This window comes from Desmodus rotundus, chromosome 11, assembly GCF_022682495.2.
Source record: "Desmodus rotundus isolate HL8 chromosome 11, HLdesRot8A.1, whole genome shotgun sequence".
NCBI classification, from domain to species: domain Eukaryota; kingdom Metazoa; phylum Chordata; class Mammalia; order Chiroptera; family Phyllostomidae; genus Desmodus; species Desmodus rotundus.
Genome location: NC_071397.1, coordinates 6,975,012 through 6,993,675, shown reverse-complemented (window position 1 = coordinate 6,993,675; position 18,664 = coordinate 6,975,012). Strand labels below are relative to the sequence as shown.

Here is an 18,664-nt window from a genome sequence, read left to right as displayed (position 1 = left end):
CAATTTTATATGGTTAATGCCACATGAAAAAAAAAAACCCAGTGTGTAAATGCGCACTTATGGAAATAATAAATCACAGCAATGTCTAACACCAGGTTCCTGATAGCTTGCTCAGAGGGTAGATAAACAAATGAGCAATAGCCACTAACCACTGTAATCGGGACCGTAAAATAAGTAATTAGATCATATCAACAAATCAAACCCGTCTGGAAGCAACGGAGCAACAGCTTTGCCTTTTAACTGGATTTTATTTCAAGGCCCTAATAACAAATGAGGTGCATCTTTCTCCCAGAGCTCTATCTTCAAGGAAAGTAACTTGAATGGTTATAATTAAGTTTTAGAGTTTTATCCATTTTTAACATGTAGACATGAGAGTTGTAAGACTTTTACAATATTTTATTTTGCAAACAGTTCATGTTCATTGTGGAAAAGTGATGATGGATAAAGAAAAAGAAAAATCACTCATAATTCCAACACTCACAGATAACATTATTTGGTTGTAATCTTTCAACGTTTTCAGTGAATACATATAAATACGTATTTTAATAAAAATGACGCATACTTTACTTTCTGTTTTCCAACCTGCATTTTTTATTCAGATTTTCACATCTCATAGCAATATATATGTACATCTCCAAACAGAGGTTCTATGTTGGCCAGCGTAGATTTGGGGGGATTTGGAGGCCATTCACCCCTCAAAAGATATACAGCATATTTGCGTCCTGTGTGTATATGCATTTTTTTCAGGAAAAATGCACTGAGACTTTTATTGAGCTTACTTTAACTTCTATTGATGAATTTGGGAAGAGGCTACAGTCCTGTATCTTTCCACTCAGAAGCTTGATAAGCCTCCCAGTGTGTTCTTTTCCTCTTTGTTCCTGTTCCAAATTTGTACTTTTCTTCCTACAGGTCCTGCATCATTGTTTTAATAAGACACTGGTCACTTAAAAAATATTTAATTTATTAAGACTCCAATATTTCTTACTGTGATTTTATTGCATCTTAGGGTCTCTGTCCTCACCTTGTAAATCCGTCTTCAATTTAATATAGAACTTGATGGTACTGTATGATTCAATTTATATAAATTTGCTTGAGGTTTAATGTTACACATACATGGTTCCAAACCCCTACGTACTACTTTTTGTGAGATAGAATAAAGTAAATTATTTATGGAATGGGAACATGCCCACAAGGGTTTACTTTGTATTTTTAGATAACAAATCTTTTGAAATCTGTCCTTTAAAACTGTTATAAGTTTTCTAATTAAATATGTATGTGTACATTGAACTCAATATGTGTGTGTGCGTGTGCATGTGTGTGAGTGTGTGGGCGTGTGTGTATGCTCTGATTTTATCCACCTGTGGTCTGCCTTCCTCTTCTCTCCTCTCACCACCCACCCCGTCCCTCCTCCCCTCTTGCCTTTCTTCTTCTGCTCCCCAGACTTGATCTGCTCACTACCCTCCACGGCCTCCTGAGAGAGGTTCCCTTGGTGGTTTCTCCTCATTCTGATCCAGTTCTTTCTCCCCCTCCTCTCCCTGGGGGTGGCACTCTCCGGTAAGCTTTCATCCGGTCTAACTCCTCTCACAGCTCTCTCTGTCCCGGCCACGCTGACAGGAAGCCTTTTCCGTCTGTTGAACTGTTTCTGTCCACTGTCACTGCTGCCTTCCTGAATGTGACTTGTCCGTTACATTTCCCTGCCACCACCTATCCTGTCCACCAACCAGCTTCCCTGCCCCCGTCCTACCGTACCACCCGTCTCTCCCCTGTAAGTCAGTTTCTTCCTTATTATGGAATTAGGTCGCCGAGTATTCATGTTTTCATTAAACACAAATAACATAGTGTTTGCCTGTAGCAAACAAGGAGCTCAAAAGATACATGTAGAATTTAAAGGGGGAATTATTACTATTGACGAGTTGACTAATTTATGTGACTTTCCTCTCTTATTTGCATTTGTTCTAAACCACTAAGACTTCCTGTGTCCAGTGAAGGGAAAATGTTCAACCACATCAAGATGTATGTGCCTAAACCGGACATCTGACTGTCTGGATTGACAAGATCAGGATTAATTTTTATAGCTGTTCAAAAGTCTTCATCATTACATTATAAAAGCTTTTAAAAATATGTCTCTATAGCTTTAAGTTTGCTTTAGTTTATTTAAAAATTACTTCAAACTAGTTTTGAAGTTTCCATTAACTGAAGTACATGGCCACAAACGCACTCCCTCTAAGTAAGCAAGTCTGCACCGTTGAAGAGTCGCGCCTGTCTGGGCTGGGATTCGGCTCCTTCACGTTTGCTGTTTCAGAACACTACGTCCAGCCGCTGTGCGGCTCTGCGTCCCAGGCACCGCACGACTGTGCTTGTGGAGGTAAAGGAAATACGCATCACTAAGATAAATCTTGAAGGGACCATCTGTAGGAATTTCCTCTGCATCACCCAAACCGTAACTTTCTGGCCTCCCGCCGCTAGTAAAAAGAGCTCATTCCAACAAAGTGGCTGACATTGAACTCAATTCCTTGCACGTGAGGGACCATGACTTTTGCTTACTGGTTAGAGCTAGGGGAGCATATAATGTATATAATGCTTGTCACAGACCAGAGATTTCTAAAAGAAAAAAATCTTGAAGTAACTAACTACCTTTACACCAGTTGGGAATCATTCTTTCAGCAGAATCTAACGAAAAACAGACGTGAAACTAATGACCCTGAAAAATATTTGTGCTGTTTCCTTTGGTCGTAGTTCTACTGGCACAATCTCAGCCTTCAGTTTTTCGTGTCCTGTGGATTATAGTCAATAATAAATTGTGAATTTATGGTTCTTCTCTGAACTTTCCTTTTGTAAATCACATGCTATCCCCACTGTATGTCTTAAAGAGTCATACCCCATGAAAGAAGCCCATCGTGTTAGCAGTTGAAATAAGGCCTTCCTTTGCCTCCCACCATTGGGTCTCAAGAACGCCCATTATTGTATCCTGTTAATTTTCTTTTCTTTGAGATGCCAGGCATGAAATTTATCTGATGATCTTGTTGACCTTGTTGTTTGCATCTTTACTTGTTTTTTAAAAATGTGCAGGAAAGTTCTGAACTGAAAAATGTAAATTTAGTGTATCAGGGATTACGACAAAGTGGGAGACATTTTTGGAAGTGAGCGGCATCATGTGGAGAGAGTGGGGCTTCCTGATTCAAAAGACCTGGTTTTAAATCCCCGGGTTTCAGTTCCTTAACTTTGTAACGATATGCAAGTTACTTAACGTCTCCGAGGTTTCCCGTCCTCACCTATGGAGAGAAAATAATTTTTAGGTTTATTGTACAGATGAATAACAAAATACATGCGAGAGTGCCTGATGCGTAATGGATGTTCCGTGAGAGTAACAATGAAATAATTGGGAGAAGGCAGTTACTGAAAGCCTCACTGTGATGTTCTCTTTAATTCTTTTTCCACTTAAAAAAAAAAAACTTGCAAAATCATTAGCACAGTGGCCAGGACATAGTTGACCATCCAAGGATGTCAGTTACTCTTCATTTAACATTTAGAGTTACTTATTTGTTTGGTTTGCAGGACCGAACAACGCATATATGTTCTTGCATTCAACAACAGGTGGCCTTATAATGCTTCTCAAAGGTGGATCAGTGTGAACACAGATCACTGAGGACGGCTGTTTAAATGCAGATTCAGCAGGTCTGGGTGGAGCCTAAATTCTGGTCCAGTAGGTATGAGAGGGAGCCTGCAATTTTGTTTCTAAGAGGCTCCCAGGTAATGCCTATTAGGCCCCCTGTTCACACATTAATGCCTTTGAATAGCAAGGCATTGATGGGCCAGGTAGTAAGCACCTTCCCTTTGTTCCTTGTGTAATCTTATTTCATAGAGCTTAAAGAGTTCAGAGATAATATTATTTTGCAGATGAGAAACTTATGACCTATATTGGGTGGTGAATTAGTTAATAATTGAGATTATTCAACCTAATAATTCAGCCACCTGTCTCCTCTACCCTGATCAGTTTTTTGAATTTCGTAACTACTTGCTCATTCTTCCTATTTAATGATCATATTCCAGGACATTAAGAATTACCAAATTTTCTGTTATATCTTTACCACTGTTCTATCTTTATCCAGCTCTTTTTGAGAACTTTGCTCATGTTAATGTGTAATTATAGTTTGTTATTGTCTCCATTGTTTAACCCTGTCAAAGACCACCCTTCCTGGATGGAGTCATATTCTATGGCTAAGTGATTGGTAGAGGTCAGGCAGAGTTTGATGCTTCTTGGTATAGTTGATAGCAGTTAAGTTCTTAAATCAGAACTCCTTCCTCACTCTTTGGAATGAGTTGCCTACTCCAGCCCCAGAACCATGAGAAGCCAGATGCACTAAGGACCATCCACTCAGAGATACCAGGCACTTCCACGATTCTACCAAAAAACAGCCCTGCCCCGCCAACTGGGGTATTTTTTATCCAACTTACATTCCAGCTCCAGATCAGCGGACAAGGCCCCATTACTTTTCACTGCCTAGCCTGTTTTTAGCAAATTCCCTGGAGTGCTCCTGTACTGTGGGACACATCTGTGATTCTGTCCCCCGATTGCAAGGGCACGCTCCACCCCCACTCCCCGGGGCACGCCTCCATATTTGCCCCAGTGGGTAGGAGGCAGCCCGGGCTTCCTTGCCCCGGTTAAGGCACGCTATTTCATGCTGACATACTGTTCCCCTGTTCTCTAACTTTCCCACAATCATACCAGAGAGATATGGCTTCTAGCCCATTTTTAGAAGCTAATGCTGACAGGAACATGTTTTTAAAATATTTTTAGAAGCAAAGATTATTTCAGAATAATGAAAACATAATCACACTCAATGTATAAACAGTGAACTTAATTTAATAAACAGTTAAATGTAGCATAATCACAAAAATGTTACGAAAGAGCAAGTTCAGCTTGGATCACTAGTGTCTCTTTTCACAGGGAGATAGTAAATGTTCTTCAGCCAGAGGCAACTGAGCAAAAGTCTCAGGACTGTTACCCTTTCTCCTTCCCCTCCTCCTTTCCCTCCCTCCTTCTGTTCCTTCCTTCCTTCCTCCTTTCCTTCCTTCCTCCCTTCTTTATCTCTTCCTTTCTGTCATTTTGGGTGTTACTTTACAGTATTTGCAGAATCACTGTAAAGGGATTCATTGTCAACCTATCATGATATAGTGTAAGTATTTGTAATGTCAGTAAATACACATAAACCTCTCTCTTCACCACCATTTTAAATAGTTACTTAACTCAGTACATAACTGTGCCATAATTCATTTAACTAGCTTCCTAATGTAGAACACTCGGATTCATTTCTAACATTTTTTACTGTTATAAATCATGCTAGTCAATGGCCTTGTTATGATCCAAGCAACTGCTACTTAGTTATTTCCTGCTTTTCTGGTCACCTATTTACCTTTTCAAAGAATCCTAGTAGGTATGGAATTCACTTTTATAAACACATTGCCCAACATGGTATCTAAACAAATTTAGTAACTTTGCTACAGCATGATAAACATAGTGCTTAAAAACTTGGATTCGAAAGCCAGCCTACCCGAGTTTGAACCCAGCTCTGCCGTTTGCTAGCTATATGAACTTCAGCGACATATTTAACCTCCATGTACTTCTGTTTCTTGACCCATGATATGAGGATAATAATAGTAATTATCTCATCTACTTGTGAGGATTAAAGAAATGATGTATTCAAAGGCACAGAACAGCATCTAGCGTTCAGTGCTTGCTCAAATAATATTAGCTGTCGTTAGTGATAATTAACTTGCTTTTCCTTTTTATTCATATTATTAAATGTAAATTCCACAAAAATACGGCTGCAGACAAAACTTCACTTTTGGGCAAAAAAAGTATTTGGAGCAGAAAAAAAAGTACAGGGGTCTCAAGGGGGTAACGCACACATTAGGAAATATGGCCAATTCTTAGGATGTGGCCAGGTATCAAATCTATGATACAATAGAGTAGCCGAGCTGGGCTACCCACAGTCAGTGTGGTGGGGACCTATGTAGTCACCAAACGTGCCCCCGTCACCCACCATCAACCACAGTGTGTGTTCGGTCACGTGTAGATTATGTGATCTTTCCTGTCCGTATGAACTAGAACAGGATGGTATACATTTGTTTTTACTCCTCTCCCTTCTTTTTTCTTAGTGAAAATAGAGAAAAAGTCAAGTTTCTTGTTTACTTGGGCTTTTCCTGAAGAACAGCCTTTATTGTACTCACTTGACCTCCTCGGAGAGCCTGTTCTGCAAACAGTTCTTCTCCATCCCGCAGGGTTCTGGCAGCCAGAGACCCCTCGGTGGGAGCAGCAACTGGGTATGAGCTCAGAAGCTATTTTTGGAGACAAGAAAATACAGGGAATTTAGGGTCAATCGTTCACTTAACCACTAGAGAAGAGTATTGGAAATATCTAAATTAGGCAATATTTTTTACACTTTAATTATTAGACCAAGTACTTGGTTGATAAGAAAATAAATTCAAGAATACTTCAAATGGACAAAGGAAAGACCAGGCATTTTTCTTGTCTAAATAGGCCTGTGGTCTCAAGCACTGACAAAAAAATCTCTTGTCAAAGGCCTGATATTTGCTCTTAGTTTTGTAGCAGACTAGTCGAGTCCCAAAATGGTAAAACAGTGCAGCTCTTTCATTAGGAAGAAGTTTTTCTTCGGACAGTGTCCCTGGTCCTCCTTGTATCCCATACCATTGTTTTGCAAGACAGGAGCCTTGATGGAATAGGAATAGCCAAAGCCCAAGGCGGCTGAGTGATCTGCCAGTCAGCAGGCTTGTATATTATAGTGCTTTCTTGTGAGCTAGGGTTCCACCTGAGCCCTCCTTCATGGGATGTCTCCTAGAATATCTACTTCATGATCAAACTGTACAGAAGAAATTATTTTCTAAGGAAAAAGCAAGAAGGAAGAATTGATCAACTGTTGCTTCTAACCTAATATTGTCTATGGGAAACTTTATGGACATTGGAAACCACGAAACTGCTTTTACTGCAAAAAATGGATATATCCCAGAACTGACGGTGATTTTCAGAGTTCCAGAATGTTTTCCAAGTGTTCAGGAAAAATGCGAGTAGATAAACATGTTGAAGCCCTGTTAAGAGGGCGTTGTACATCCAGGCTCCCTCGCGGCTTACAGAGGAAAGCAGCAGCTACAAATATGTCACCTCAATGTCCATCGTAAGAGGATCAATAGACCAAACTGTGGAATATTATGTAACCATAGAAAATGAAATAGCCCCATTGTATATGTACTGACGTGGAATAATTTGTTATAAATTGTTTAGAAAACTAATGATGCAGAACACTACTCATGGTGTGATTTAATTTTTGTAAAAACAAAAAAAAAACCCAAATCTACAAACATATGGATATAGGTATCTGCTTCATTAAGAGCTAAAAGAACATATTTCAGCTGTTATCAGTAGATTCTCCAAGGTATCAAGAGTGAATAAAAAAGATGGAATGCCCTGGCTGGTGTGGCTCAGTGGATTAAGCACCAGCCTGCAAACCAAAAGGTCGCTGGTTCAATTCCTAGTCAGGGCACATGCCTGGATTGCAGGCCAGGTCCCAAGTTGGGGGCCGTGAGAGAGGTAACCAATCAACATCTCTCACACTAATGTTTCTCTCCCTCTCTTCCTCCCTCCCTTCCCCTCTCTCTAAAAATAAGTAAATAAAAAAAATTTTTTTAAAGAAGATGGGAATGGTGACAGGGGAGGGGGAAGAGAGAAATGTTAGCTTTTTTATTTTTTCACATCTGTATTTGTATTTTTCACTAACATGTATTTTATAATATTTTACATAAAACATAAAAATCTTTGTATCAGAAATTAATCTCTATGTGTGTGGTGGTTTGAAGCTCTGTTCTACAAAGAAACACGCTGTCAATTGGCAAATAGTACAAATGACAAGTACCCTTCTACCTGAAAAAAATGCTTAAAATAATAACATAAATTGTCTCACACTTGTAAACATCAGCTATTACATGTCCTAGATTATAGGAAGAGACAAAAGTGAAATCAAAGCTGCTATAAGATGGAAATCATTATGTCTTGTTTGAATGGGCTGATAGTAACAGTGAAAGGGCCATGTATACAATTTTACAAGATGCTGAAAGTATGCAAATGTTTTCATAATAATGTGAGAAGGATACACTGCTGCCCTATTATGATATTTAGCATCTTAGATACTGATTGCCGTCCTTACACCTTCCTTGTGAAGAGTTCCATCTCAACAGTGAGGGGAATGATTTCCATGGAAATGAATCCATTAACTAATTAACACATTTGCATTGAGAATGTGTGCGCTGCTGTACATGCTGGGTGGGGGAGAGGAAACACAAAATGAGTAAGAGCCAGAACTGCCTCACGGTGCTCCCGAGCTGACGGGGCAGCTCAGGCGGCGCACAGACTGTAGAACACAACAGGGGCTGTAGTAAGCACACGCAAAGCTAACAGCTAAAGCAGGGCTTCCGAATAGAGTGGTTGGATGGTCCCTGCAAAGGGAGGTGTTCTGTTTTCTATTTTGTTCTGTTTTAGAATAGGAAAAACGTGAATGTCATTGTAAGCAAAGGGGAAAGAGTCAGTATGGAGAGGTGATAACGAGGAAATCAATCAGGTAACCCTGGGAGAAGCCTGAAGAGGGCCCAAAGCAAGATGTTGGTCATGAAGAGGGGGACAGATATTATGCAAAATATGTAGAAGAAGGAAGGGACCCCGAGTGGTGAGGCTGAGACACTGAGATGAAGGGAAAGGAAACCGAAGGAGCCCACGTCTGCCAGCTTTGACATTCTTATCTTAGTCTAGTGAGAAGCTACATTGTTGACAGGGAGTGAAAGGGTGATGGTTGAGCTTAAGAGCTGTATGAAGATTTGGAGTAGCCACTGTGAAGAATGTAAGTCAACCAGAAATGGTGGAAAGGGTTGTGCAGCATCACTCAGGTTATTGCTGATGCTAAGTAGCATGAATTTTTAATGAAACTAATAAACTTTTTCCTTACTTTCTCTAGCAAGGTTGCAGGTAGGCACAGGGGCATAGAAACTCAGCTTGGCCAGAATGCATGTTTTGTAGAAATCAAATAATTCTTATATTGAAAGCTACATATGAAAATTCACTGGAAATTAATTGTATAATGTCAGATTTTGCTTTGTCAATTTGTTTCTTTCCCCTTAACATCTAGAGTCAAATCATTCAGATAACTATGTTTTCATAAAGAAGTAAGAATAATATTCTGTACTTCAAATGTTAACCAAGAAAATAATGCTCTTAGAATTTAAGTTCCTGGCTCATTGTTGCTTCTCATATATTATGTATTTTTAGGCTGGAAAAACTAATAACATCCTTTTTGGAAGACCAGGATCCAGAGAGTAGACTAGAGGTTGGCGCCGATATGCGTAAAATTCATCACTGTTTCCATTATTTAAAGGTAAATGTGAGCATTTCCTCTAGTAGAAGCCATCGTCTGCTCTGTTCAAACTGCAGGGAAGTTTTCCTAGTTGACCAACCCTTACAAACTTAGGACTCATCTTCACACAGCCGGAACAGGATGACCTTCGAACCGGGGCTGTCACTGTCATCGAACTTCTTCAGCGCTTGTCTGTTCCTTGGCAATGAACAAGCTCAGACCATAGACTTCTCATTCTTTTGCCAGGAATCTCTACCTTCTACACAGAATAATTCCATGTTCAAAGACCATTTATGTTCAAGCTAAATCAAGAGAATTTTATCTTTTTTTTCCCTAGTAGTTTTAATGTACCCATCCAAATCCTTGGTTTTTCTTTGCCTTCGGTTTTTTGCCTTTTGTGATGACACAGTGGGACTATCATTAACCTTTACTTCTACCTCACTTATAATTTGACATACTTCTTTAAGATAATGCATATGTGTTGAGTCTGCTATGGGCCAGGCATAGGGAAAGCCACGTTGAATAAGTAAGTCATGGAGAAGTCATATGTAAGGCATGATCACAATGCATGCTAAGTGTTATTTTAAAAAGTGGTTTGGGGTTATGGAGAAAGAGAAAGAAGTTCAAGAGGAGATAACGTTTGAGCAGGAACTTCCCAGTTTAGGGAAGAAGAGGTCAGCTAGCGGAGAGGAGAGTGAGGACAGAGGACGGAGAGAGGACAGTGGAGAGGGAGACATGCCAAGCAGAGGGACCTGCACTGCGTAGGCAAGGGAGGCAGGAAAGGACACGTACACCTGACATGTGCAAGCCATTGTGAAAGGCGGAAAGAGCCAAGGAAACGAACTGGAATAGAAGCATGGACACTAGCTCTTATTCCATCTTCCAGAAACTCCTGAATGACAAGAAGATGTATGGGAAGAGCACCGTGTCCTCCGAAATCAAAGATCAGGACTGCCAAGAGCCATTACAAGAGGAAGAATATAAAAAGCTACGAGATATTCTACAGCAGAGAGATAATGAAATCAGTATCCTTTCTGAGGCAATTAAAAAAAATTCCCTCTACCGGGGAGTGGGAGCATTTAGATGTCTTCCCCTGGCTCCATCACCTCGCTCCCCACCCTGCTTCCAATTCACATCGCTTCTTTCTGTTTAAGAGTGAAATGTCTCTTCAAGAAACAAAATGCAGCAACTAGTGAAAAATGAAGTTGCTGAGAAAGAAAAACTTTTCAGCCAGATATAGTTACTATAATGTTTCAGATAGATATACATGTATATGTATCTGAAACATTTCCTCATTTCAGATAGCTATACGTATCTATATGAAGCATCGTGTGTGTGTGTGTGTGTGTGTGTAAAGAGAGAGAGACTAAAAATCTCAGTCTATTGAAAAGCATGGGCCTTTTTACTCCATCTTTTAACATTAAATTTTAAAAAGTGTTCTTGGACGTCTCTGCTGGGCTCTGTTTTAGTCCTGAGGCAGTAAGTTAACTGGTTATCTTTAGCTAGCTGACCGGACACCAGGCTGACCGCAGCCTCACCATGGCCCAGAATTTGTGGCCGTGTGTGGGTGAAACTCAAATGATGGCTGAAAAATGACAAACGGTATTTATCTTATGAAGTGCAGAGATTGATTTGAATGCAACTTTTTATTTAAAAGCCAGATCTTCTGCTTTGGATTCCACTTACAAACGTTCCCAAATTTGGAAGTGAGTACGGATGAGCATTCCTGACAGAACTCTCTCGGGCTCTAGGAGGTAGTGTATTTCGGGTGCTGGACGTGGTCGCCGCCCGTGGGAGTCGCCTGCAGCGACGGGCCAGGTGGTTAATTCTAACGAGGCCTCGGTGGCTGAGTTAGACCTCTGGCCTCCCCCACGTGTCTTCAGTGTTGTTTCTTATTTTATCTTCCAAGCTCCTCATGAAAGATTTGACATTTTCATTACATTTGCAGATTTCAACATACACAAGAAATTATTTTGGTCTGTTCTTTATGAACAGATATTTGGCTTATTTTTTTTTAATTACTAAAAGGCATTTTAGCTTCAGTTATTGTGCAAAATGCATAAAAATAACCTACATGAAGGGAATCCAGTAACAAAGATGTAAAAACAAAAGAAAAACAAATATGAGGTAGGCCCACTGCCTGATTAACTTTAGTCTCTAACTTCAGTTGAGTACTAGCAGACCCTGTGTGTCGGATTCAAATGAGTTTTAGCTGCTTTATCATCCAGCAACAGTAGGTTCAACTGTGAAGGACACGCCTGCACAAGCCCTTGTCTAGGGGAGCTGCCCCAGGTGTTGTAACCTTGCATTCCTTTTCCTCTTCCCTCCCCTCTCCATCCCCAGGATGGTCCCAGCCTAGACCTCAGTCCTGGCTGCTTTTCCTGGGCCTGATCCTACTTGAGGCTCTTCTTCCCCAAATACTCCTACCAACTTCTTAATCCCCTTCTGGGCTTATGCATGCCTGTACATAGAGGAGGGATGAAATGAGGTATGACAGGGAGAGAAAGACATAACATCATCTTCCTTCTTCACTGGCAAATCCAGGTACCACTGTTCATGGGGGGGAGGAAGGGCTATGGATTCTTTCCTGACTGAATAACTTGAGCAGGGCCCCCTCCTTCTGAGGCTCATATTCAAAGGGATGGTGTGTAAGGGGCATGGGGAAAAGAACGCTGACCTTAAAGTTTGCACCCAGATTGACATCCTAGCTCTCTGGGCATTGCTTCACAACGATTCTGTGAAGCGGTTTCCTCCTCCTCAGGAGAAGCACAGACCTGCCCGGACAAGCCCGTAGTGCTGAGCAAAAGTACTTCATCCCCTGGAGGTAGTGAGCGCTCTGCAGCACCACAGAGTGCGGTGCATGACTGTGGACAACTGTAGACAATGGGTAGGTCAGAGGGAGGAAGAACAGCAGCTAAAATTTCCTCATCAGAGAGTTTACACTGATCAGGGGCTCCTGACCAAGAAATGTTCTGGAAACTGCACAGTTTTTCACAGTTGGGTGGGAGGATATTTTCATGTATTTTTTTGTAGAACCAAGACTGAACCAAGTAGAGCCCAGAAGGCCAAGACTACTATGACAGGCAAAATAAGGAAGCTGTGATGTAACAGCGGAAAAGAAACCAGTAGTACTTGAGGTAAACAGAAGACTGTACGTGACCGACGTGGAAGCGAGTGAAAGTGATGTCATTTTAGTGACATTGTCAGTTTGAATGCGGTTCAGACCCCCCTCAGCAAACATGTCACAGGGTGTCACTGAGTGCCCCACTCAGCCTGACACGGAGGAAGACCCGAGTTACACAGAGTGGGGAGGGGAGAGCACAAGGGAAGGTGAGAAAAAGGAAGGCAGCAAAGAAGATAGATTTGTATTGTGATCTTTATAAAATGCGAATCAGAACACGTAGTTTGTAGGATGAAAATGTTCCGGGGGGCTTCCCGTTAAACTGCGCATACAATTCGGATTCCTTACTCCAAATTACGAGGCCTTGGGTAACCACGCCCCGCCTACCCCTCGGACCTCATCACTTGCACCCCTGTCCCGCAGACTTCGGTCACAGCGGCTGTTCTGTTGTTCTCCTAACACAGGGGTTTTCAGCTCCAGCACCACTGGTGTTTGGGGCTGAACAACTCTTTGTCGTGGCAGCTTTCCTACGTGTTGTAGGGTGTTTCACAGTATCTGCGGCCTCTACCCACCACATTTCTGTAACAGCGCCTACCCCCCCACCCCGCTCCAGTATGATAACCAAAAATATCTCTGGACCTGGCCAAATGTCCCCCGCGGGGTAAAATGGTCTCTGCTTGGGAAGCACTGCCAAGCCCACTTCTTAGGGTTTTAGCCCTACCCGTTTCCTCTGCTGAGGTACTCTCCTTCTGCCCGGTTCCTTCTGTCATTCACGTACCAGCATAAGTGTCACTCTTAAAAAGGATAGCACCCAATGTGCAGTAGCCATTCATTTGCTCTTGACCTTTTTAAAAGAAGCTATTGGGCACGTTCGCGCTGTAACGTGTGTGTGTGTGTGCGTGTGCACGTGGGTGTGACCTGACTTTCTCCAGCAGGATCCTTGCTTCCAGAGATGCTGCCTTCTCGCCTTCCCATTCCTGGGTGGGCACACGAAAGCATGTCGCCACCGCAGAGTGTGAACCAACCGAAGGGCCTGCTGCTGCTGTCGATAATCAGGGGCCCGCAGAGAGGAGTGGAGGACGTGGGCCGATCCCCGCTCTTCTCTGTCGGGCCAATGCCTAGACGCCACCGATGGTCTGAACACCTTCGGTGGGTACAAGGGTTTTTTAAGGCAAAGGATAGAGGCCTCACTGGGATTGTAAAAGAAAAACTGATTATTCTTCCAGAAATTGAAAAGTTGGAGTCAAAGCTGAGGCAGAAGATGGAAGCCAAACAGTGTCCATATGACCTGCCCAAGACTAAGTGTGACTGGTTGCTTCCTCTCCTTTCTGAGTATCAGTCTTCTCTGCTCTCCTGTCCTCAGATTCTCCCAAACCCTTACGTTAATGAAGCCACTTCTAGGGAGGGAAAGGTCTTGAATGCAGTTAGAGTTCTGACATTCTCAAGGGGGATTACAGTTTTTCATCGTAGTGACAACAAAAGTCCCGGAGAGTCCTAGACATCCCAAACCCGAAAGAACAGTAAAATAGAGCAGAATGGAGTGATTTTATCACTCATCATCATACCCATAGTATATCTAAATGGCCTACAAAAGGTGCATTTTAAAATGGTAATCTAACAAATAACTTACCTGTTTTGGGATCAGTTTTAGACCTGAAGTTAGATATTCTAAACGAAGTAACTTTAAAGCCCTTGGGAAGGTGCTCTACCTGAGGGTGTGGGGTGCTCTGGCCACCTGGGCTGATGTGGCCCGTCTGCCAGCTGGGCCGGTCCTGCTCCTCTCTCTCCACCCCTGAGCCTCCTGGACTAAACTCTCATTCACTCACTGATATATACGTAGCTCCATTGCCTGCTACTACTCCGTGTTCATTTCACTTTTATAAACCTTTCATAAAAATTTTAAGGCCTAATTGGTTTAAACTCAGAACACTTTGTAGAGACCTTTGGGTTTGCTGTCTTTTCCTCTGATGGCACCATGTCGAAAGACCAGTAGCCTCTACACTGTCCATGGCTCTGACTCCGGGAAACGGGAGGCTCCTTTCGTCAGTTTTTACCATGTGACAAGGAGAAAATACTATTGGGAATGTTACTCTCATTTGAAACACTCATGTTTTGATCGTTATAATGTAGGATGAGTCATGAAATCCTTAAATCAAGTCTCAGATATTCTAGTCAACATGTTAAAGAAGGAAAAGAAGAAAGCTCAGGATGCTCTCCACTTATCTAGCGCGGATACAAGTCAGTGCAGACACGCACAGAGCTCACCCTTTCCACCTGGGAACCCGGGAGGTCCAAGTCCGTCGCTGTCCTCAGCTCCCACACAGGTCCAGGACTCCACCACCGTCGAGCACCGGTCCCGTTTGCTCCAGAGAAAAACAGGTCAGTGATACTTTTTTGGAAGTGTAGATTATATAACCTTAAATAGAAAACAGAGACGATCATAAATTACACACCACTATAAAAAAAAAACCATCAACAGTTATAATCTTATTGTCGTCATCATTTTCATTATTACTAATGTTTCCTGAGGCCTTGTAGTTGCGGTGGCAGCTACAAAAGACCCCGAGTAAAGTTTATCCACCCTCGGAAAAAAATTCTAGTATTCCTCCTTCTCCACAGTGGAATTTATCACAGCATTTTTGAGTTTTAAATGTGCAAGAATGCAGGCTCTATCCATTGATTTGTAGATGTTATTACAAATATCAAATAAATTAAACATGAGTTTTCAAAGTTGAAGACGAAACTGGGAAAACAGTGTCCGAATTGCCACAGCGTTTAGAGGCAGAAATGGACGGACCCAGGGCAGCTGCAGAAAAGTTAACTTTTGAGGAAGGAGCGAGGACCTGCCTTTGCCGTAGGAGGGAAAGAATAAGGGCAGGTGTTGCTCTGCTGCTGTGATGACACAGTGCTTATCTCTGAATTCGAGAGAACTATCTGCAGCTACACAGCTTAAAAATACGGCCCCGGCCTGCCAAGAGGGGCAGTAAACAAGCAACACTTTGCCAGACAATCTCAGAGGGCTGCACCCACTCGGGGGCTCCTTCCCCATTTGCAGCTGCAGACGAGTGTCAGTAGCGCAGCTACAGGCCCGGGCCAGGGGCCCAGGTGGATCTGGGTCCTTGTCTTTTTCCAGCAGACCAGCCAAGCACAATGTGCAGGGATGGGACTGATGCCTGTCTCTTAAAGACGTGGGAGAGTCTGAACCGTGGAATGTACTGGGACAAAGGGGTGGAAAGCTTCTGATTTGGCAACGTGGGTTGAAATTTTCTGTATAAACATTGATTGGGATGGGTAAGCTGACACGCGTGATTTTCTAAAAGGTGGCTTCAGAATAGTTAGAGGACTGCAGTCATTGTGAAAGATATGTTTTAGTTAATACAGATGAGGTTGAGAAGCTTGGATATAGAGTGGGTGACACTGTATCCCTTTATCTCGTATAATGTTCAGGCGTGCAAGACTATAATTTGATGCCTGTGTACTTCGCGTGCGCCCCACCTGAGGTCTAGTTTCCTTCCATTACCATGTATTTGACCCTCTTTATCTTTTAATTCCAAATCTTCTTGCTTTTAATATTTTTTTAGTAACAGCATAGGATAAATTCAAAATCACAGGAAACCAAAAATGCTGTTTTTACCATTTATTGTGGTGGCTGTAGATGGGGGAAAGTGATTATTCCTTTGCGTGATTGTGTTCTGTACAGCATTCCTATAGTCTGTTATGGGTAACAGCTGGTTGGAAAAGTGAGAGCCCCTCTGAACTGCTGAATTCACTAGTTTATTAGTTTATTCATTCAACATCTATTTATTGAGTACACATTTCTAGGTACTGTTCTTCTTCTTCCTCTTCTTCTTCTTCTTCTTCTTCTTATTCTTATTCTTCTTCTTCTTATTATTATTATTATTACAGCTAAAGCTTACATAGCCCTTATATAAGGTACTGTTCAAAGTTTCCCACTTGAATTCACTAATCTAATCCTTACCCCATACATTCTTGTTTTATCCCATATCACAAACAAGGATGTACATGGAAAACACAATCTCTGACCTCAGAGCATGTGCAGGCCGACAGAGAACAGAGCCTTGAACAGTTTACTAGGAAGTACGCCTCTGTACTACGGAGGGAGCACGTGCCAGGGAACCCTACCTCGAATTAAGACCAGAAAGATCTAAAAGGGGGCATGGCATGGGAGTGTGGCTGGAATGAATATTGCAAGCAGAACAATCACTTACATAGCTTTCTGGGCCTTTGTGGTACAAAGAAGCATTTTAAGAAGCAAAAAGCCAGGGGTGGTTGGGGTTCGGGGAGTGAGAGGCTGGGAAGAATAGATTGGCAGAGGACACAAATTTTGCATATCTAGTTAGGAGTCATTATAGTACCTGGACTACAGACCTGGACTCCCTGTCCAGGTCAAAGGGTGGGGATGTTGAGAGAGAGGTGGGGTATCAGAAGCCTTTAGGAGGTAGAGCAAACAGGACTTGGCAACTCAAGGCTGTGATGGGGGGTGAGAGATAAGACTGAGGATTGGCCCCAGGCCTTTGGGTGTCTGGTGAGGCTCTTCATGGAGGTAAAGAACAGGGGGTCCCCTGGCCCTGTGACAATTGGCATCGTTGGCTAGAGAACACAGCATTGGCACCTCTGCCAAAATGAAGGTCACAATGAGTACCCACATTAGAACCCCAGGCTCATGATAGAACCAACTCAGTTTACTGGCCTTTTCCAAAGACGCACACCATGTGCCCAAGCACAAATGGCCTTGGACATCACTGCCCATCCCCTCGCTGTGTGCCAGACCTTCTCTATTTCTATTTTCTCCTGCCCACATCATCTCTCTTCTCATAATTCTTTTTCCCCACAGCATCTCATAATCTCTCTGCTAACTCATAATTTTAGTCAACTTTTAGTAACTCTTTCCCTCCCTTGATACTGTTATCAAGAAAGACTATAGTTTTGTTTGGAGAATGAATTAAGTTTACTTGAATAGAAAATCGCAGAAAAAAAATAATGGAAATTGTTTGTAAAGTCCAAGTACAAATGAGGTAAAAGAGTTTTGGAGAAAAGCCTCACAGTTGAAAGGATTTTTGAGTTGTTTTAACTGTCATTGGATACAGTTCTAGCAATAACTTTAAATAGGTGCAGGCTCACAAATGGATTGATAATGATCTAAGCGTTTGGAAGAGGGATTGATGGGGGACTGATTTTATTTTCTGGCAAAACTACAGATAGGATGAAAATTGCTCGGGATGAATCCATGCGGCAAAGCAACAGGTAATGGGATAGCTTGTTACAACATTTAAGATCCTAGGATCTGACTAGGTTTTTATTATTGCATTATTTTACATACGAGAAGCCTGTGTACTCGAAACCAAATACAAAAAACTGAAGAAACGTGTTGTTTTGCATGTGTTTCTGCCTGGTGTAGGTGTCATCCTTCTCTATCTGCCATCCCCAGGGCGCTCTTTAATGCAGAAAGCAAGCTCTACCCTGCGACTTGTGACACGGTCTCCACTTTTAGATGACCCCCCTCCTCCCATTTAGCCCCACTTTATGCTGAAAATGACTCCTTTCAAATCTCTCGTGTTGAAAGAACGTGCAACCGAATTCATGGCTCACTAGAGAATCCCACAGAGTCACGGTGCCAGCAGCCTGCCAAGGCCGAGGACGGTTAAAGGCTTTGGGGTTTTTTGTTGTTGTTTTGGAGGTTAAATGTCTGTTTTGGTTTTATTGAAATAATAGGAGGGATTGTTAAGCTCCGCAGTTTGAAAAGAGTCATAATGTTCTCTTTAAAATAGCAGGAGTTTTATAGTTTGTTTGGGGTTTTTTTGGGGGGGTGGATTTTTTAGTTTGTTCTTGTTGTTGTTTTGTTTTTTGTTTGTTTGGTTATTTTTCTGTTTCAGTTCTCAGACTGTAAGTTCCAAATAGTACCTGGAGCCTGTCAGTATTTCATACCCCCTGATGACCCGCCACGTCCATTAACTGCCAAGGATGCTAACAAAACCCACTCACCACAGGGGATGTCCTTGGCATTTTAAAAGGTGAGCGGAAAGCCAGAGCCACAGCTCCAGGCTCTCTTCTCTCACTCTGTGAGAGTTTATTAAATCTCCACGATGTTCACAGAAGGTCCAAGGGC

General features: G+C 42.2%; 1 protein-coding gene across 5 annotated transcripts in view; it reads left to right on the top strand.

Moving 5' to 3' along the window:
- Positions 1 to 18,664, top strand: part of KIF6 (kinesin family member 6) — a 369,273-nt gene that overhangs the window by 170,766 nt on the left and 179,843 nt on the right. For all 5 annotated transcript variants that reach the window (XM_053914011.1, XM_053914012.1, XM_053914009.1 and 2 more), the window contains 3 exons: positions 9,332 to 9,437; positions 10,303 to 10,441; positions 14,701 to 14,916. In XM_053914011.1, coding sequence (XP_053769986.1) covers positions 9,332 to 9,437; positions 10,303 to 10,441; positions 14,701 to 14,916 — 461 coding nt within the window. The remainder of the gene's footprint in view (positions 1 to 9,331; positions 9,438 to 10,302; positions 10,442 to 14,700; positions 14,917 to 18,664) is intronic.